Here is a 21,253-nt window from a genome sequence, read left to right as displayed (position 1 = left end):
TATATAAATTAATAAATAAACAAATAGGAAAAAAGAAAAAGATCTGTCCAAATGGTTCGCTCCTTCGTAGTTCTCAGTTCCTTTCGGCAGGCTACTGACATCACCAGCAGCCTAAGCTACAGTAGACTCTCTCTTTAAGATTGTTTGGTCGTAGTGTTTCAGAGAAGGTGAAATATTCTCCTGGAGTCTATAACATAGAATAGAGATTAGGTTGGTGATGTCACAAAAGAGATTTTCAGCAGTGTTAGCAGGCTATATATAGTTATGACTAAAGAAATGGACAAACGGCACCATCTGAAATAGCCACTCACCCTGGTGGAGAATATGAGTTACAGGTATGATCAACCCCATTACAAGGAATGCCATCACGTTAAAAATGTTTCATTCTCGGTTTTGCTCACGTAGGTCAAGAAAAATTTAAAATAACAGAAACAGGGGGAAAAAAGTTAACCCTTTGGCACCGTTGCAATTGGTTTTGACTTGTGTTTTAAAATATAAGACCAAGAAAAAAAAAATGAAATAAAATATAAGACTAAGGACATAAGTCAGAACAAGCCCCCTTTGATCTCTCTAGTCACCCTTTCCAGGACCAAAGAAGGGCTTGTAGAACTGGCCCAAGTTGACTGCAGGAAGCAAGGTCTGGAGGGACAGAGAACCCAGTTTATGGCTAGCTGCCATCACCTGGAGACACCCCACTCTCTAGCAGTCTCTGGCATCACTGGAGATTGTTAACATGGCTAATCAGATGTTAATTGAATGCGCAGGAAAAGGAAATAAATTCTGCTTCTGAAAAGCAGCTGGAAAGGGCTTGGACTGCTCAGGCTCCGATTTACATTCCAAAGCAGTCCTGAAGCCAAACCCACTCCCTGCCAGAGCAGGAGGAAAACCCCTCTCCTCAGCTTTACTGGAAAACACAACTCCGAGGAGGGAGGGTCAGGAACCCACAGCTTTCATGGAGGCGCCCTGTGGTCCCTCAGGAAATACAGGCGAGACAAAGGCCGCCGGGTCCTGGGGCGTCCCTAAATTCGAAGCCAATCCCTCCTCCTATTTATCACCTCCTTTAAAGGGCAAGGAACACACCTCCTCCGGATCTCTGGGGTGACGGTGGGGGCGGAAAGTAAGGATTTCTACTTACTCCATTCATTCAGTGGTTAAATATTTATTTTGTGGTGACAGACACTGACCTAAGCGGTTTATATCCCTAATTCTCACAATAATCCTCAGATCTGTGTTATTAACCCGATATTTCCTTCTCTACAAAGCGGAGCAAGAGGCGCAGAGCACAGCAGCAACTTGTCCTGTAAGCGGTGAAATCAGAGCCTGGGTCTCTAATCTCCAGGCTGTGGCCGTTGGGCCGCCGGCTTCTAGGGGCTACAAGCCCACCTCGGTCTCTTGTCGGCGTCCCGCGAGTCCTCCCGCGGGCTCCACGCGGCGGCCACAGCCCGCCCGCGCCACCTGGAGCTGGCAGCGCCGCCTCCTCGCTGGTCCCGCGAGGCACGTGGCAGGTGCGCGGGCGCCCAGTGTCCCCGCCCCCGCGCCCCACGCAGGGTGCCCGGCGCCCCGCAGCGGCAGGGCAGGTCGCGCAGCCTCCGCCGAGCCCGGGAAGCGCTCGGACGAAGAGGAGGAGCCAGGGGCACCGAGCGGGTGGAGTCGGGAGCACGAGAGCGGTGGAGGCGGATTTCCTGGGCCCGGCTCGGTGGGGCTACTATGGCGTTTGGGAAGAGTCACCGGGATCCCTATGCGACCTCCGTGGGCCACCTCATAGGTAAACAGCCGGGGCGGGAGGGGAGAGAGACGCCAGGGCCGGCTTTGGGGACCCGGGGCCCCTTCCCGCTTGACTCCATTCTCGGCCTGGTCCAACTTGGAGGAAACCCTTCCCTTCCTCCCTCTCCCCCCCTCCCCCCCGAACTTTCCCAGGGCACCCGCATCCCACCCGGCGCCTTCGAAGCATTTCTTTGTGGCCGACTCCCTCTGGAACCCCTCCTCAAACTCTACCTCCCTTTTGGTGCTCCCCGGAAAGTGTAACCGAACAGGTGAATCACGCACGTGATTCAGGTGTGGAGTGTTTGGGCCTCTGCAAGGAGAGAGGGTAAACTTCTGTGCCAGGAGAAAGCTGTTCATATCGTACGCCCACTCGAGGGCCCAGGGTGGCTCTGACCTGTTCACCGAAGAGGAAAGAAGCCTCGCGGAGGTTGAGTGATGTGACTTCTGTGTGAGAGGCAGGTCCTTTAAATCGGTCCTGTCTGGCGCCAAGCCCTTAACAAGCTGAGTTACTTTTTGTGAGTAAACAAAGAGAATGAAAATGCCCAGCACTGGAGTGAGGGAAGCGGGAGCGGAGGAACAGTCGGGGTCGCAAGAGGCCTTTGGAGGCACCACGCAGGTATTTGCCTAACTCCTTCCTTTCATCTGTGGCTGTACTCTGAATAACGTACCGGGAAGCAGAAACCAGCGACTGGATTGTCTTACCAGTGCCCTCTCCCTTCCTCCCTTCTCCTCAACACCTCCCTCGGGGAACCGGGTGTGGCACGGTGCCTATGGATGCCAACCAAGCATGCTAAATATAATGTCAGGAACTTAGTGGGGTGACGACATCCTGAGAACCAGGTGGTTACAGTAAGGAGGCTCAGATTTGGGCAGTTTTGCCTGCAGCTCCATTAACAGTGGGGAACACCCCACCCGTCCTGAACCTTAGTTCCCACATCTTCATAAGGGGGTGAAAGTGACCATCACCGAGGGGGGAGATGCTTTCTGAACTGTTGCTGGCTATATCCCTTTTGGACATTAAAATGAACTTTGAGTGGCTATAGATTCAGACTGTGTCTTCATAGGCTGATGATTTAATGTTGTAAATATTTGCTGACTGCCAGCTATACACCTGGACCTGGATGAGGCAAGGGTGAGACATGGTCCCCACCCTCACGGAATGAGCAATCTTGTAGTTAAGACAGACACATTATGTAGTAGCTACAATATAGTACCCTTGCAATATAAGAAAACTGTAAAACAAAACTTATGGAACGGGAGAAACTGACTTTGTCATGGCTTTTGAAGGGTGAATAGGAGTTTTCTAGGAAGAAGGGAAGGTAGGAGGAAGTGCTTGAAATGGGAGCAAGGAATCTGGCAGAGGGAACAATAGTAGGTGTCTAAATGACGCAAAGTTGGTCAGCTCTGTCGATGGAGTGCCAAATTCAAATGGTACTTTTCCTAGATACGGAAGCAGACTAAGCTTTGGGGTTCTTCCAACCAAACCCTTTTCTTCCTTCCTCTTCATTCTCCTTTTTAACTTTTTCTTCATTCCCCCTAGACCTAGGGTTTTCATGCTGAGGATCTCCTTCTCCCATGAAGGAAATATATTGAGCTCATTTAGGTTGTGTTCTGTTACTCTTCCTAGATGGCATTTTATATTCTTACCGAGAGTATCTGGAGAGGGAAAATTATCTGATTGTTTAATGATGGAGTTCCAGGTGCAGAAGCACTCCAGTCTGCCTGGTGCAGCTTTGGTTAGTAAAGGTGCTAGGAGTGACCTTGCTCTAATGCTCAAGGACACAGACAATTTCAGTAGTTCTGATCACCCTCTTTCTCAGTATGCCCCTCCCCCACTCTAGGAGACTAAATGACTTAAAAAAAAACAAATAAAAACGGACATCAAATAACTGAAATTTGAGGGCTAGTTCTACCTTGTACTGGCTGTGTAGCCTTAGGTAATTTCCTTAACTTCTCTAAACTTCTGTTCGTCATCTGTAACAGTGGGTTAAATGAAGTTGCATAAGGTAAAATACTTTGCACTATGCACTTCACTTTGTGCACCGCTCAACAGGTGCTTGTCCTCAGAAAGACAGGCAGGCAGATGGAGGTTTAGCTGGCCTGTCTTGGCCCTGCAGCCTGAGTATTGTGCCTGTAGCTTTTATTAATAGGTCCATTACTGCTGTAATGGCAGCACTCTGAACTTGAGTTCTGATTGATTCCTGAATTACTGGGAATTGCTCAGAAAAAAAAGAAATCTCTTTGTCTTTTGGTAATATAAACTTAATGGTACTTGCTAGTAAACCCCAAGCAGATTATTTCGGGAAGGTCAGACATTTCTTCTTCTGTGTTAGCTCAGACTCAACACAAGAGCTTTTCTTTGCAGAAAAGGCTACATTTGCCGGAGTTCAGACTGAAGATTGGGGCCAGTTTATGCACATCTGTGACATAATTAACACTACCCACGATGGGTGAGTACAGTGTGTGGTGCACGCGTTTACCTCTGATAAGAAGCATCAGGACTACAGCACATTTTCTCTTGAACACTCTTTGGTTTTCTTGAGTGTTTTCGTCACCCCTTGGGCACCACTATCTTTTGAAGGTGTGTCTAGTTGAAACATTAAGATGGCTGCTTATTTCAGTGTGTGGAATACTTGAGAATCCATTATAATTTTTCTCTTTGCCTTTTCTTCAGTAGTTTCAAATTTTGTCTTTGTGAAGCTCAAATTCCTTTTTCTTCAAAGAAAGGAGAATTTTTTCCTTCTTTAGAAATTCCCCTTGCTCTGATTGCCAGTATTTTATGTTACTTTAACTGAAAAATATTATCCAGAAGCTAGTAAACTCCTACTGGTGACCTGTCCTGGGCAATTGTCATTATTTATTTATATATTTTAACGTTTATTTATTGTTGAAAGACAGAGTCAGAGCGTGAGCAGGGGAGGGTCAGAGGAAGAAGGAGACACAGAATCTGAAATAGGCTCCAGGCTCTGAGCTGTCAGCACAGAGCCCGATGTGGGGCTCGAACTCACAAACCACGTGATCGTGACCCAAGCCGAAGTCAGATGTTTAACTGACTGACCCACCCAGGCGCCCCAAGGCAATTGTCATTATTAACCGGGAATTAACCTAGCAGCCTTTTTTTCCTCTCCTTGTTTATGAGACAATTTTTTCTTAATGTCAACTGGCCCACGTTCATGCTGTGTTCTTAAATGGTGTGCTTTTGTTATACGTTTTAAACTTTAGGGAATTGAAGCTTTAAATAAAATCATTAAGGTCAACTGTTTTGTGAATTTAGTCTGAATTACAGATTGTTATAAGGGATACAATTCTGTTACTTTTTCTGTGTACATTAAACTGATAACTGATAGCAAAAAGATTTAGTCTAGTTTATGTTGATTGTTGACGAAGAAAACATATGTAATTGTTGATTATATTAATTGACTGTACTTTAAGGTGTTTATGGTGTTTTCCCTATCATCTTGTTTACCATATTTGGTTCCTCTGGCCTTTTCTTCACTGATAATACTAATTTCTTCATTGATAATACAAAAAGGGAATCTCAAAGTAAAATGTTTCCTTTCAAAAAAGTACCTTTATTCTTAAACTTTTCTAAGCATTTAATCTTAGATTTTATGTATGATTTTTTAGAAATATAGATAATATCTATATATTTATAATAGTTATAATTCTAGGTAAGCATATGTAATTGTCCTATAATAGGAATTCTATCCATGCAAACACAGACAAAATTGGAAGGTAATGTAAAAAGGATTTGTATCTTTTTTTTCAGTTTTGTTGAGCTATAATTAGCAAACAGCACTGTAGAAGTTTAAAGTGTACAGCATGATGCTTTGACCTGTATGTATTGTAAAATGATTACCACAATAAGTTAACATCTGTCACCTCATACAGTTAACAAAAAAAAATTGGGGGCCTCGTGATGAGAGCCTTTAGGGTCTCCTCTTAGCACCTTTCAGGTATCCTATCAGCAGTGTTAACTATAGTCATCATATTATACTTTACAACTCCCAAGAAGTGATCTTCTAACTGGAAGTTTACTGTACCTTTCAATCACATCAAAGTAAATTTTGACCCTCTGTTTCTACATAATTGTTCCTTTTATAATGTAAAATTGTAGCCCATCAGAAGCTGACCTACTTAGTTATAATTCCTCCTATATCCCCTTCCCTCTAGGGTGCTCAGGAAATAGTCTTAAAAATGGTAACCTTCATTGTTTTGGAAATTACATTTCCTATAAACCAGTTTTGTACAGTTATAGAAGGATATGGATATGAATACATTTCATGTGTAGTGTTTTCTGAGTAATACTGTTATGTAAATATTCTATTTGATTCTTAAGGGGGTAGATGGTATTGTCTGCCTACGTGTATGAGGAAACAGGTGTGAGAAGTTAAGTAATCTGCCCAGGGTCACACAGCAGAACCAGGACCTTGGTCTTCTCTTTCCACGATGCATATTGATTTTCAGAGACGACTTATTTTTGGCAATGCCTAAATTGATGATTCCATTGTATTTATTGCTATAGGCCAAAAGATGCAGTAAAAGCTTTGAAGAAAAGGATTTCCAAAAACTACAATCATAAAGAAATCCAGCTTACCTTGTCAGTAAGTATTTTTAATATTATGATTAAGACTCTAGGGTTTCCCAAGCTATAGTCACATTTTTAGTTTGGAGTAAACAAAACAAAGAAAGATAGATAGATAGATAGATAGATACTGAGATAATAGGTTAGCACAAAGTTATTTACCATATGAATTGAAACTGAGAATTGCAGAATTGAGAGAGTTTTGCCGATTGTAATAAATAGCATTTAATTTCGTGGAGAGCGTGTTCCTGGAAAATCAGCTTTTCCTGCTCAGGAGATGGGAACTGGTAATTCAAAACTTGTAGACACTGATCCAGTCAAGAAGTCTGTCTATGTGTTACCCATGGGGAGAATTGAAGTCTTGAAAAATGCTTCCCTGTTAGCTTTTTGCCTCACTTGAACAGCTCTGTGGAATTCTGAGGTGCTGGCAGCTCATTAAGTTTCAACCAACCTCCCCTGCGTGGTATAATTTGGAGAGTGTTCTTTGTTCATTTAAAGAGTGCTATACACCTTACTGTCTGTGACTTGGGTGTGGGCATTTATTGGATGCCTTCCCGTTTCCACCCCCCACCCCCATCCTGGGCCATAGGATCTCTTCAGTCACTTCCAGTGAGTTGCCTTTTTCACTAAGGTAGGTTTTGTAAGCCCTGCCTGCTGCCCAAGAGTGAGCCCTGTAGCTTTCTCATTTTTCCTGCATGCCTTTGTTTACCTCAGCCAAGCCCCAGGCCACAAGGTTAAGGACCTAATCAGCCAGTATCACCCTCCCCTTAGGGGCTCTGGGAGTATTTATCAAGAGGACTATGGGACTGAGGTGACCACAGCTCCAGTGTTTGAGTTTCAAGGGAAGAAAACTGCCATCTTGCTTGAGAAGATAAATGTATGCCACCTTCTATGTTCCAGCCTGTGGTATTATTTCACCTTCTTACAGGTGTTTACATGCTGGATGTGTCTTTTTCTCTGTTGTGCCCAGCCTTCTTGGCATTTCTGTGGTTTCTTCTTATCCCTATCTCCCTCTCTGTTTCCATCCTGGTTCCCTTTTCTGATGATGAGCTGGGGAGAAGGTGAGGTTATTCTAGAGTGTTGTCTCTTCTGGCCCTCCATTTCTCTTTGGGTTCCCACTCTTTCTTCCCTTTGGGTAGTTCGGTATCTAAAGCCTTACTACCAGCTACCTGCCTGTTCCCATTACCTGTTCCACCTCTGGTAACTGTACATCTTCCACCTCATGTTTTCCATACCAGAATGTGAGAACAAACAAATCTAAAACCTACCTATGCCAAAGTAAGGGGAGGGGGGAGTCATGGGTTGGGGGTCAGAATAGCCCCTCATTGTTAGGTCAGAGTTCATTAAGGTACCTACTTCTTGGGTTTTCTTTAAATAGGCCTTTGATTCTTGATAGCTTCATGTAGATTTGCCCCAATCACTTCATTTCTGACTACTCACTGCGTTGCAGAGGTGTTTATGGCTTCAGAACAGACTTTAATGTTAACTTAAGCCAGACTTAATTATGAGGGAAATTAGCCACAGAAAGAATCATTCAATGTCTGTCAAAGCAATTACATGTTTACCAATGAATTCTTTAAAAATGGATGCCCATATGTGACACTTCCATTTTATTACTCTGAAGTGATGAGAGCCTGTCAAAGTCAATTATAAACGTTCTTTGAATTATGTGTCATTTGGGTTCTCCATGGACTTCGCTGATCTTGATTAGGTCTTTGATGGGATTGGACTACACTGCAATTTCCTACCATCAGTTGGTGGGGCAGTTTTGTCAAGAAGCCGATAGATTGGTTTTTTAAAAAGCATTTTGTTACCAAACTTCATAACTCTTAGCCAGAGGCTAGCCCTTTGAAAGCGACCTTGTGATAAGTCTCAGCAAGATACTATTATTGTCAAGTGGACAGTGGTTGAACAGGTTCCTGAGAATCAATTAATTAATAGGCCTTTGTGGAACACCACCTAGGTGGTGAGTTGTGGGGCTTCAGAATTTGTGTAAAATGTATCTGTTTATCCAGGAGCTCATTGTAGGGTGAGCTCATCCCCTGGGATGGCCATACCTCTGTGGGGTCTTCAGCTCTGGATGGCCCCAAAGCCTGGTTTACTATGTTTGGTTTAGAAATTGCAAGAAATAAAACTACCAAGTAGCTCTTTTTCTTCCAGTTTTTCTAAGAAGAATATTTATATCTGCTAGTCAACATATTCTCTCCTGATAGGAAATTATCCATGGGAACAGATGATCAAAATCGTTACCATTTATTAAGGTCCTGCTATCTGTGTGGCTCTTTATATACATTATATTTCATTTAGGCCTTACAAGAATTCTCTAAAGCGAGGTATTATGGCTCATTTTGCAGATGAGAAGACAGAGGCTTGGAAGGATAAACAACTTGCCAAGTCCAGCACAAAAGGAGATTAGTGAGACCTACTCTTTAGTCCTACCAAGTCTCTCTTGGTCCCTTGGCTTCTAGGTTCTCTATCCCACCTGAGATTATGGTGTCTATTTCCAGAGATAGGTTATCTGAACATGATCTGAACGCTTAAATTGTACCAAAGCCCAGTTTCAGAATGTGTAAAAGCGGGGTATTTTTCCAGTTTGGCACAATAGGTTCTATTGCTTATCTCTGTGGGCTCTGGGGTGAAAAGAGGTACTGGTGACATAATGAAAGAGGTGAGCTAGAAGTAATTAGTCCTGAAATTGTAGATTCCGATGGGGAAAACAAAAAGGGCCGTGATTTGTGATCTCCATATGTTAACATTGTCAGCATTTCATGTTGACTGTCTAATTTTATGCATGTAACCTCCTGGGAATGTTACCCATTACCATCAAATCGCAGTGATCCCAAAGATAAAAATCGGTTTGTGAAATATTTAGTAAGAAACTCCCCATTCGTTTCACCATTAGGGAAAGTGAGACTTGGAGGCTATCTTGTCTAATGAGACTGCGTAATGGGTTGAATGAAGTATTTGTACAAATTCCCATTGAACTAGTGGTACTTTTCTTTCCTCTGTGTTTCACCTAATAACTCACCACAGTGCATCAAGCAAAAATTCATTTGTTATGCAACTTCTTTAAATTTTCTCTAAATAACTTGCTCTAAAATATTCATTTATCTCGGTAGGTTTTGGATTTTGTTTTCATTTTCCTTTGCTTTAAATATTTTCCATGCTTCGGATAGCTGGCTACCTGTGTTCAGTTTTCTGATTGCCTTCTTAGCCACATTGCCCTTAAAACCACAACTCTCATACCTTCTTTGTATATTGGCACTCCAGTGACCCAGCACAGAGCATAGTGGAGAGTCCATTTTCAGGGCTGCTTTTCTGCAGAGACGATCATGCCTCTCCCAGTCACATTATGGTTTCTGTGACCTCTCTAACCTGAGAGGTGGCAGCATGGAAAATAGAAATTTAATTTTTTTAGATCCCTTTGAGAAATCTGCTTTCTGCATGCAGTTAGTTCTTCAATACCAGCTCATTTTTTTTAGCCTGACTTCTACTTATGTTGCTTGATTGAAAATGGACCCCCCCACCCCCCAAGGTGACTAATGATCCCACTAATCCACTAACCTAGCGAGTATTTTTCATGTCCTATTCTTAGCTATTTTGACATGTGATCCTTATGGAAACTGCCCTCTTTTGGCTTTACCAATATTATGTTCTCTTTATACTTCAGTTTCCATTAGTTGCACTTTGATCTTTGATTGTCCTTATGGAGTTTTCTTCTGGCATGTGTGATTGGTGAACCCCAGTGTTCCAGCCATTCTTCCCTGCTCCCCAAACACAGCCTTGGTTTCTCACGTGAGGCTTCCATCCCTTCTGAGCTGCAAATGTGCATGTACAGCTCTCCGTTAAATGTCTCAAATGTTCTCACCATCTATTTTGCCTTCAGTCTCTTGGGCTGCTATAACAAAACTACCATAGGCTGGCTAAACAATAGACCTGTATTTCTCACATTGTGGCGGCTATGAAGTCTAAAGTCAAATCCAGCAGATCCAGTGGCAGGTGAGAGTCTGCTTTCTGGCTTGTGGATGGCCATCTTGTCGTTGCCTCCTCTAATGCCCAAGAGAGATCCTCTCCGTCCCTTTAAAAAAAATTTTTTTTTAATGTTTATTTTTGTTTTTTAATTTTTTTAAATGTTTATTTTTGAGAGACAGAGACAAGAGTGCAAGTGGGGGAGGGCAGAGAGAGAGGGAGACACAGAATCTGAAGCAGGATCTAGGCTCTGAGCTGTCCACACGGAGTCTGATGCGGGGCTCAAACTCACAAACCACGAGATCATGACCTGAGCCAAAGTCAGATGCTTAATCAGCTGAGCTACTCAGGCATCCCTCCTGTCCCCTTTTTTTTTTTTTCAACGTTTATTTATTTTGGGGACAGAGAGAGACAGAGCATGAACGGGCGAGGGGCAGAGAGAGAGGGAGGGAGACACAGAATCGGAAACAGGCTCCAGGCTCTGAGCCATCAGCCCAGAGCCTGACGCGGGGCTCGAACTCACGGACTGCGAGATCGTGACCTGGCTGAAGTCGGACGCTTAACCGACTGCGCCACCCAGGCGCCCCCCTCCTGTCCCTTTTTATAAGGGTACTAACCTCCTTGCTCAGGGCTGCACCCTTGTGATCTAATTTCTTCCAAAGGACCCACTTGCACATCACATTAGGGATTAGGTATGTCAACCTATGAATTTGGGAGGGACACAGACATTCAGTCCATAGTACCATTAAACTCAAAATATCTAAATTTCAGCTCCTTATTTTTACCACAGACCAAGCCTACTACTCCAATCACTTCCAAATTTCCATTCGAGGGGCCATGAATCTCATGCAGAATAACAGTGACTTCGCATTCAGCCATCCTTTTCCTACAAACATCAGTTGTAAAGTTATACTTTCGTGATTCTCTGCAGTCTTTCCTTCCCTTTCCTCGTACCCACATCATCCTGGTTTAGGCCTTTGTGCCTTGGTTCTGTACTAGTGGGTCTCTACTGGATTCTCCGTCCTTCCAGGTGCCTGCTGTAGAGTGCTGCTTGAACACCTTCCCACAGGATTTGTGCACATTAACCTTCTTCTCAAGTTCAGAATAGAGGTGTGATGGCGACAAACAAGGACCCTTCACTGGCCTCTTAGTGCAGTGGCCACACTCTTCTCATTCACTGCCATGCGTTTCTGTATAGTCTGTATGATGCTGCTCCAGACTTTATCCACCCTACCTCCCCAATGAAGTCTCCCCACATGAAGAAGCCCCTACAAACCAGAGTACTCATTTTCCTTCTGAGATCTCCTATGCTTTGTCACCTATATGTATGTATGTATGTATGTATTTTGATACCATTTACTTTCCTAGAATATAGCTCTACATTCATTTTTTCTTAACTATTTTTCAAAGCCCAACTTAGGACCACCTTTTTCCAAAAGTCTTAAAACCACCTGGCCCTAAATTATCACTTGGCCCTAATTTACCTGTCCATAAAGGTCTGTAGCTAAGATGACTGTGTAATTTATCATCCAGACCAGGACAATTTTGAGAATGAAAAAGATCATTAGTAAAGCCAGGACAACAAGAATATACCAGAACTTCCCTGGAAAAACTAGGACAAATGTCATCCAGTCTGTAGCCCATGTGTCTGTAGCACTTTACATTTGGCCCTTAGCATTTACTACCAAGTACTGGTATTTAATGGTTTTAATGCTCTGATGATTGTGTCCCGACTTCCCAAGAAATCTGTCCCTCTGAGCACTTACATCATGCCTTCTACTTCACATTCCTAGAACCTCATGCTTTATCATCTATTTTAGTAGACCGTAAATTCTGTTTAATTAGGATGCTGGTGGAAATCATTACTTAGCGATTTTTACCTTCTATGTAGGAGGGTGGTTTTGCCAGAGAGATATAATTAAATTTAAATTTTCTCTCTAATTTAGCTTATTGACATGTGCATGCAGAACTGTGGTCCAAGTTTCCAGTCTCTGATTGTGAAGAAGGAATTCGTTAAAGATAGTCTGGTTAAGCTGCTGAACCCCAGATACACCTTGCCCTTAGACATTCAGAATAGAATCTTGAATTTCATTAAGGTAAGTCTATTGTATGCCTTATGGGATGGAAGGCCTCTAAGATTAGAACTGTAATGATGTACGTCCTGATCGGTCTAGTGACCCTTTTACAAACCTAGGATTGAGCCAGAAAGCATCTCATTCTTTTATTTTCCAGGTAATAGTAATTTATTGGTATTGGATGGTGCCCTATTTCTGAAGAATTTTTAGTTATTTCTGTACTTTTTCTCAGTTTCTGTTTTATTCGTGTCTGATAAGAGAGTGATGTGTATACTTATTTGGCAGATAGGGAAACTGTTCTGGAGTAGATAACAGACTGCTTTCAAAGTTATTTGGCAAAGGAGCTACTGATGCTATTTTAGAATCTGTCTATTCTGGATTCAGTACAGCAAAAAACAGTAGTACCTATTCCAGGGTTTCATTAAAATGCTGAGGCATGGGAATCTGATGATTAAAAATTTATTATTATTTTAGTCTCTGAAAACTTTTTTTTTTGTCCATGGCATTCAAAACCAACTTTCTCTTAGGAGGATACAGAATTGTCAATCTCTCATTTTCTGTCTCCAGCTTACAAATTGTGTTTTGATTTTGCTGTTGTTTTAACTCTGTAATGATTTCTTGAATTCAGACTTGGTCACAAGGTTTCCCAGGAGGTGTGGATGTAAGTGAAGTGAAAGAAGTGTACCTTGACCTTCTTAAGAAAGGTGTTCAGTTTCCTCCCTCAGATGCAGAGGCTGAAACAGCAAGACAAGAGGTAGGAGCCCCTTCTTCAACTGCTACAGAATAAGATAGTCTATTATGTGACTCTTTTCTCTTAGAAAGGGACAACTCTGCCTCTATCCAACTTAAACAAAAAGATGGATTTATAAGAAGGCTGTTGCAATATCTCCTAGAATAACCGAGCCACAAGAAGTTGGTTTTAGCTGGATCTTTAAAACAGAGAACCAGGCACTCAAATGTCATTACTTGTTTCTCATTGCAGACTATCTTTTCCCACATAGTAGACCTAGCTCTCAAATTTTCATGTTAGAGCTTTAACTTCTTCAGATTCCAAGCTTAGAAACCTTGGGAAAGGGACCAACATGGGTCAGTCTTCTGCTTCTGAACAAATTGACTGAGATCATATAAGAACTGGTGGCTCCAGAGGGAAATCATTTGGGTAGACTAGAGGAGGGGGCCGTTTTCAAAAGAAAGAACTTGTGCTAGATAGGCAAGTGTCTCCACCATGGGGAGTCATCTGTCAAACTTGTTATTACTCCTGTGTCTATGGAAGAGTTTCTGGATATTCACATATGTTCTTTCTCAAGTTTGCAAATAATTTTTGCAAATTATCTTTTGAACTTGTAATACTTTGAGTACTGATTATAATTCAGCTCTTGCTGTAATTTCCACAGTGTGAAAACAGTCCTTCTTCCCTTCTGTAGATTGAGGAGTCCTGCCTTGATGGAAAAGTAGTTCATGTGTATACATCTTTGTGGAGGCTTTGTCCCGAAGGCTAACTCTTCTACTTGTGCAGGCTGTTCCCTGGCCCCTAGCCACCTACCCCAACCTTTTACCTGCATGAGTCTGCTCACCACACCCCTTTTATTCTTTCTTCCAAAGTGTAATATAGTAGTGGCCTAGGACCTCTTACTCAATTGTTCAGTATGTGCTTTGGGGTATATAAAATATGGGAGCATGTTAGGCATATTCTACTGTCTGCTAAATTAAACTCCCCATATTTACAAGGTTTCTAGGTGACTTCTGTGGACCTAATGTCAAAACACTGGCCTGAGCCCTGTGCTTCGGGTTCTCCACTCAAGGTTGGAAATGAGGCATTGCCTCGGGGAAGCATTCATTAGTGGAGAAAGGAGATGTCTTGCCAGTCATGGCTTAAAAAGACTTGACAAGAATTGATTTAGGATTTCTTTTTAAAAACCTAAAGAGAGGGCAATAATCTCACATGGCAATTTATCTTGTAGATTCTTGGTATAAACTAAGAGCACTTTATTTATTGTAATTTAGTTAATAATTGTAATAGCCATCTTTTATTGAATACTTTGTTATGGATACACTATTAGTACTGTTCTCAAAATGCTGGTTAGGTTGGACACTTGACAATTGACTTTGGGCCAACACCCTCTACCCAGGACTTTAGTTGAGAGGAGCAATTGAGCCATCTGAATAGAAAAGCTGGGCTTGGGGTGGCTGTGTTAATTCCAATAATAATATTTCCATTTTCACATTGGTAGACCGCTCACATCTCGAACCCGCCATCATCTGTTCCATCCGCACCAGTTCTTCCTACTGTGATTGTTCCCAAGAGCTCTACTATTACATTGGTCCCAGAACAGGTAACAACAGTGACAACTCTACTTATTGATGACTCTAAGTTATCAGCACTTCATATGCAGTTTGTTTATTCTTAACAACATTGGCTGGTGGAGGGAGGCACGTTATTACCCTCCCTTTACAGAGGAGGGGACTGAAGCTTAGTGATACTATGTGACTTATCATGGTTCAGTTCTAAGTAGAATGAATCCTGTGGATTCTGTCTGATTCTAAAGCCCAAGCTCTTAACCATTGTGCTTGGTTAGTGGTTGTCTTTGTGGAGACTAGGCTGTGGAATGGATCTTGTGTTGACTAGCTGATTTCTGTTGATCCTACTAGGACTGTCTATAATATACCATTCCAAAGACTTTGGTAAGTGGTAGCCTTATTTCTAGCATTAACTGGGCCAACTGAATTACATTTACTTTGTTGTCTATATCTGTTTATCAAAGACCCAGATAACCAGTTATTATTGATGCTTATTTATGTTTTGCTATAAGGGAACTATCATTTAAAACTTTGAATTATTATTCAGTATTCTATAAAAATCCATGTGATTGATTTCTCTTAGAATTTAATGCAAGAAGAAAAAAGTTTTTCTCTCGATTTTTTTCCTCCCTTTTCTAACACCATGGGAACTAGAAAATGCTAATTTTTTTTCTTCCCATTGGTTTTGCTGCTGACATTTGCCATTTTGTCCAGGTTCCCGTAATAGTCACCTTCTCCTTTCTCCATATTGGTTCTAATCTGACTTTTTTCCATTCACTTTTAACTTTCTTAAAGCAGATGTCTAGATTTATTATGAGAGATCTCAAGTCCTTTTAGAAGGTAACAGATTGTTGAGGTGCCTGGATGGCTCAGTTGGTTAAACACCTGACTTCAGCTCAGGTCATGATCTCATGGTTTGTGGGTTCAAGCCCCACATCGGGCTCTGTGCTGACAGCTCAGAGACTGGAACCTGCTTAGATTCTGTGTCTCCCTCTTTCTCTGCCACTCCCCCACTTGTGCTCTCTCTCTCGTCTCTCAAAGGTAAATAAGTGTTAAAAAAAATGAGAAGATAATAGATTGTACATTTATAAAACAATTAGATATTTATTTATATAAATTTGAAAATACTAAATTTTGCAAAAGACTTTTCTCTACTAGCAAATGTCCTCTTGGTAGCAGAAAACAGGTAGCCATTCTTTTTTTTTTAATTTTTTTTTTAACGTTTATTTATTTTTGAGACAGAGAGAGACAAAGTATGAATGGGGGAGGGTCAGAGAGAGGGAGACACAGAATCTGAAACAGGCTCCAGGCTCTGAGCTGTCAGCACAGAGCCTGACGCGGGGCTTGAACTCATGGACTGTGAGATCATGACTTGAGCTGAAGTCGGCCGCCCAACTGACTGAGCCACCCTGGCGCCCCCAGGGTAGCCATTCTTTATGTGTCACATTGTGATTGTGTTGCTCTCCACAGATTGGAAAGTTGCACAGTGAATTGGATATGGCAAAAATGAATGTGAGAGTGATGTCTGCCATACTGATGGAGAACATTCCTGGGTCTGAAGACCGTGAAGACATAGAGCTTCTGCAGGTGTAGTATGATTTCATGGACAGTCAGTCACACCATCTCTTAAGGTTTCTTCCATCTCAAGGCTGTAAGAATAACTAATATTATCTATTCATTTTCAGTTGATTTCTAAACTTAGCAAGGACATGCCAGATGACTTTATCAAAAATGTAATAGTAACTTAGACCTGGTTCTTATTCTCTCACAACAAATAATTTAACAACATTAAATCAGTTATAGCCTTGGTCGTATACAATCTGCACTAGTCACTAATTGTTTTTTTTTTAATGTTTGTTTTGAGATGGAGTACACGTGCGCATGCAAGAGAGAGAAGAGGAGAGAGAGAGAGGGAGAGGGAGAGCAAGGGGAGGGGCAGGGGGAGAGAGAAAATCCCAACCAGGCCTGTCAGCACAGAGCCTGATGCAGGGCTCAATCTTATGAACTATGAGATCATCCTGAGCTGAAATCAAGAGTTGGATGCTTAACTGACTAAGCTACTCAGGTGCCTCAGTCACTAATTGTTTTAAGTATATACAAGTTGTCTATATATCCATCCACTCAACAAACATATTGAGTGATGACAGTGTGGTAAAGAATATAGAAGCCAAGAGGCTGGCCTAGTCCCCAGGGAACTTATGTCTAGTAAGCAAGATTTTTTGGTCAACAACCAGTTTAAATAAAGTATTTTAGATGCTGTAATATAAATTTGTTTATCATACATTGGGATCAGGGATAGGGGCAAAGAGAATAGTGAGGGTTTTTGTTTATTTTTTAATGTTTGTTTATTTTTGAGAGAGAGAGAGAGAGAAAGAATGAGTGGGGGAGGGTCAGAGAGAGAGGGAGACACAGAATCTGAAGCAGGCTCCAGTCTCTGAGCTGTCCGTACAGAGCCTGACATGGGGCTCAAACCCAGAAACCGTGAGGTCATGACTTGAGCCGAAGTTGAATGCTTAACTGACTGAGCCCCCGCCAGGCACTGCTCTGCGGTGGTACTTCTTGTGGGAAGTCTTGGATGTCCTGAATTATGCTTTCCTCTAATTTAGGAGTTAGAAAACCATGGCCGGTGGTCCACATGCAGGCCTTGGTCTATTTTTGTGCCGCCTATGAACTCAGAATGGTTTAAATTTTTTAAAAGGTTGCCAAAAAAAAAAAAAAGTCATTTCTCAAACTATATCTATGCATGCCTACTTCCGGAGATCAGTAGGGAGTCAGATACACTTCTTAAGGAACTCTGCACCACTCTCCACCCACTGTAAATGGATTTGAGTTTGTGTTATCTCTCAGGTACACAGGGATAAGAAGAGGATTTAAAACCACAGCTTGAGAGCATAAAGCTCCAGGTGAAGAGTGTTAAGATCTGGTCTTGTACAAGTCATTGAGGACCTTATATGCCATGCCAGAGTGGGCCTGATGGCAGAAGGGAACCTTTAAAAGGGATATAAGCTGAAGGACAATATAACCGACATTGAGATGCTAAACTCTAGAGAAGCAAGACCAAATTCTAAGAAATATTTGTAGACTGCATTTAGCACTTACGGTATATTCTATGGGGGGAAATGACCTCTGTGGTCAAGTAAGTTTGCAAAACCAACTACCTATTATGTTTCTTCTCTTGGAGGTTCATAGAGCTTATTAGTATAGTAAAGATGCCTAAGAATCTTTCTTTAACCCAACATTTTCAAACATATTTGACCAGACAGTCCTCATTTGCTGAGTATGTTAACATCCTACAAAACATCAGTGTAATATTCCTTGAGAAACAACTCAATATTTTGGCACAGTGGCTTTAAGTGTATTGTTTTTAGAATCTTTTACATAGGAATATCATATTTTGCTAAGCATTCTTGGGATTCTTGGCCTTGGACTTCATTTCTGTGTGTATAATATGAAGAGCTAAGAGGACACTTAAAAAAGATAATATTAAAATATCCTATTAGAATAAAAGGAAAATTAATCATTAAAAATAGTTCCTTTGTAGTAATCCTTTTAAGAAATCCATAATTGAAGGTTTTTGCAGATATAAATTTTGTGACTTACGTGTGATGAGCATGTTAACTAAAATTTTTAAGTTAAATATCAAAGTAAGAATATGGGACAGATCATATTTTTCAGAAATGACCACAGCAGTATTTCTAGTGCCATGTGGTCTTCCCAAGCCTTTCAGAGCTTCTACAATGACATGATTTATGGCTTTCCTCCCTGCTTCATCCATCTGTGGCAAACAACCTTCCATTAAAAATGTACGTAGAGGGGTGCCTGGGTGGCGCAGTTGGTTAAGCGTCCGACTTCAGCCAGGTTACGATCTCGCGGTCCGTGAGTTCGAGCCCCGCGTCAGGCTCTGGGCTGATGGCTCAGAGCCTGGAGCCTGTTTCTGATTCTGTGTCTCCCTCTCTCTCTGCCCCTCCCCCGTTCATGCTTTGTCTCTCTCTGTCCCCCAAAAAATAAATAAAACGTTGAAAAAAAAATTAAAAAACAATGTACATAGAAACATTCCATTTAAACATGTGAATCCAGCTCTATACTGTGCGCCATCCTGGACAACACCAAAATGCCTTTTTGTGTCCCAGTGTTCAGGTACAGATGTTTGGTCACATTTTGCAAGGAGAACGCTAATACGTTGTCTTGATGCCAGAGTTTAGGTCTGAGTGTTGCCTTGAATAATAAGGAGTCTTGGGGTATAAAGCAACATTAGAATACCACTCATGTCCCATTGAAGTTGAATAGGTTCTGGCACCTGACTAAGCCTACTGAATGTGTAACTTTCTTCTTCGTTTTATGTTTTTCATTAGTAACACGTAGAGCTCTCACGAGGAGTGCTATTCTTAATATTCTTTTGACAAGAATTGGAATCTTGTACTCTCAATTCCCTCGTAAAAGAAAACTATTTCTTTTTTTTTACAACACTTATGACACCAAGTGTGTGAGCAAGTGTGTGAGGTGTTTTTTCTTCCCTCACGTTAAACCATTCTGACACTATCCAGAGTTGGCATTGACTCCACAGGTTAAGGGCAAGACCATCCCCGCTTCAGATGCCTGTTGCAAGCCTGAGTATCCCAGACTTTTGACTGACAAGCTGTAAACTGGGGGTTTCCACGATCTTCTCCATGGGATTGACAATTTCCTAGAATGCCTCACAGAACTCAGGGAAACATTTATATTTGTTGTTTTATTATAGAGTGTATTACAATGGATACAGATGAATAGTCAGGTGAAGAGATAAGTCCAAGGTCCAGATGGTTCCAAGTGCTGCAGGAGCTTTTGTACCCATGGAGTTGGAATGTACTACTCTCCTGGCATATGGATGTGTTCACCCACTCTCTAAACTCCTTGTTTTTGGAGTTTTATGGAGGCTTTGTCATGTAGGCATGTTGATTATTACCTCAAATCTTCAGCCTCTCTCCCTACTCAGAGGATGGAGGATGGGGCTGATGTTCCAAGCTTCTAATCATGGTTTGGTCTCTCTGGTGACCAGCCCCCATCCAGGAGCCCACCGAGTCACCTCATTAGAACTAAAGATGCTCCGATCACCCAGGGAATTCCATGGGATTTAGGAGTTCTCTGTTAGAAACCAGAGGCAGAGACCAATACATAGGTTTCTTATTTTACATATCAGTTGTAGCCATTTAGGTGTCCCCGCTGCATATTTGGGGTCTTTGATGCATCTTCCCATCTTGTTCAGGCCCCAGGCCTTGTCTCCTGCCTCTCAAGGTTATTGGAGCTTGGCAGATGAGTGCCTTACAAGCCTTGTACCTTTATTGCCTCTCCTGTCTTTGGATCCTATTTGTTTTTTCAGTGTTTGAGGATTTCTCATTCTTTCTTAAGAACTTAGGCATGTATGATAGAATAATATATTGTATCTAGCATTTTTAGGTATTTTGTTATCAAGAAGGTTTTTGGGATATTGAGTAAAACACTGTCCTAGAAGCCAACAACTATATAGCTTGCTTATTTAAAAAAATTGAGGTAAAATTCGCATAACATAAAGTTAACCATCTTGAAGTATATGATGTAGTGGCATCTAGTGCATTCACAGTGGAACCAGTTCTTGTCTTTGGGTCCAGAACCTTTGGAACTAGTTCTGAAAAGGAAACACCATACCCATGAAGCAGTCTCTCCCCTGTTCTGTTCTTTTCCCTGTCCCACCTATCTGCTTACTGTTTCTACGGATTTACATATTCTGGATATTTTATATAAATGTAATCGTGCAATATGTGGCCTTTGTGTGTGGCTTTTTTCACTTTACTTACTCCACTAACCTTGTTTTCAAGGTTCACTCATGTTGTAGCACATATCAGAATTCCATTCGTTTAGTGGTCCAGTAATATTCCATTGTATGGATATGTTACGTCTTATTTGTGCATTTATTAGTTGATGGACATTTGGGTTGTTTTCACCTTTTGGCTATTAATGCTATGAACATTCGTCCATATATATGTGTATATATATATATATATATATATATATATATACACACATATATATATGTGGATATATATATACATATATATATGTGTATATATATATATACACACACACACACATTTATATATATGTGTGTGTGTGTATTTGTATTCTTATGTTCAGTTTTTATTTAACTTTTTTTCAGTGTTTATTTTTGGGAGAGAGAGACAGAGCACGATTGGAGGAGGGGCAGAGAGAGAGAGAGGGAGACACAGAATCTGAAGCAGGCTTCAGGCTGTAAGCTGTCAGCACAGAACCTGATGCAGGGCTCGAACCCACAAACCATGAGGTCATGACCTGAGCTGAAGTCGGATGCGTAACCGACTGAGCCACCCAGGCGCCCTCTGTGTTGTTCTTTTGAGCCTATAACCTAGGAGTAGCTCTGCTGGGTAATGTAGTAATTCTGACTCTGACAGTTCCTTAAAAAGTTAAACTGTTTTCCACGGTGGCTGCACCATTTTACATTCCCGCCAACAAGGTACAAGAATTGTGGTTTCTCTGCTTCCTTGCCAACATTTCTTTCTTTTTTTTAAATAGC

The 21,253-nt window shown here is 41.7% G+C and overlaps 1 protein-coding gene across 5 annotated transcripts in view; it reads left to right on the top strand.

Annotated features, from left to right (window-relative positions):
- The first annotated feature begins 203 nt into the window (after window positions 1-203).
- TOM1L1 (target of myb1 like 1 membrane trafficking protein) overlaps window positions 204-21,253 on the top strand; it is a 49,138-nt gene continuing 28,088 nt past the window's right edge. The window contains exons 1-8 of one of the 5 annotated variants that reach the window (XM_045045034.1): window positions 206-335; window positions 1,263-1,765; window positions 4,130-4,214; window positions 6,290-6,368; window positions 12,265-12,414; window positions 13,022-13,147; window positions 14,625-14,726; window positions 16,162-16,278. In XM_045045034.1, coding sequence (XP_044900969.1) covers window positions 1,708-1,765; window positions 4,130-4,214; window positions 6,290-6,368; window positions 12,265-12,414; window positions 13,022-13,147; window positions 14,625-14,726; window positions 16,162-16,278 — 717 coding nt within the window. In that variant the 5' untranslated portion in view covers window positions 206-335; window positions 1,263-1,707. Of the gene's footprint in view, window positions 336-1,262; window positions 1,766-1,936; window positions 2,381-4,129; window positions 4,215-6,289; window positions 6,369-12,264; window positions 12,415-13,021; window positions 13,148-14,624; window positions 14,727-16,161; window positions 16,279-21,253 lie in introns of those variants that run through there. The other 4 variants (XM_023244403.2, XM_045045037.1, XM_045045035.1 and 1 more) reach the window with 4 other exon arrangements.

The sequence above is a fragment of the Felis catus genome, chromosome E1 (genome assembly GCF_018350175.1).
Source record: "Felis catus isolate Fca126 chromosome E1, F.catus_Fca126_mat1.0, whole genome shotgun sequence".
NCBI classification, from domain to species: domain Eukaryota; kingdom Metazoa; phylum Chordata; class Mammalia; order Carnivora; family Felidae; genus Felis; species Felis catus.
Note: the sequence above shows the minus strand (reverse complement) of the source record. Positions and strands in the feature narration are given on the sequence as shown.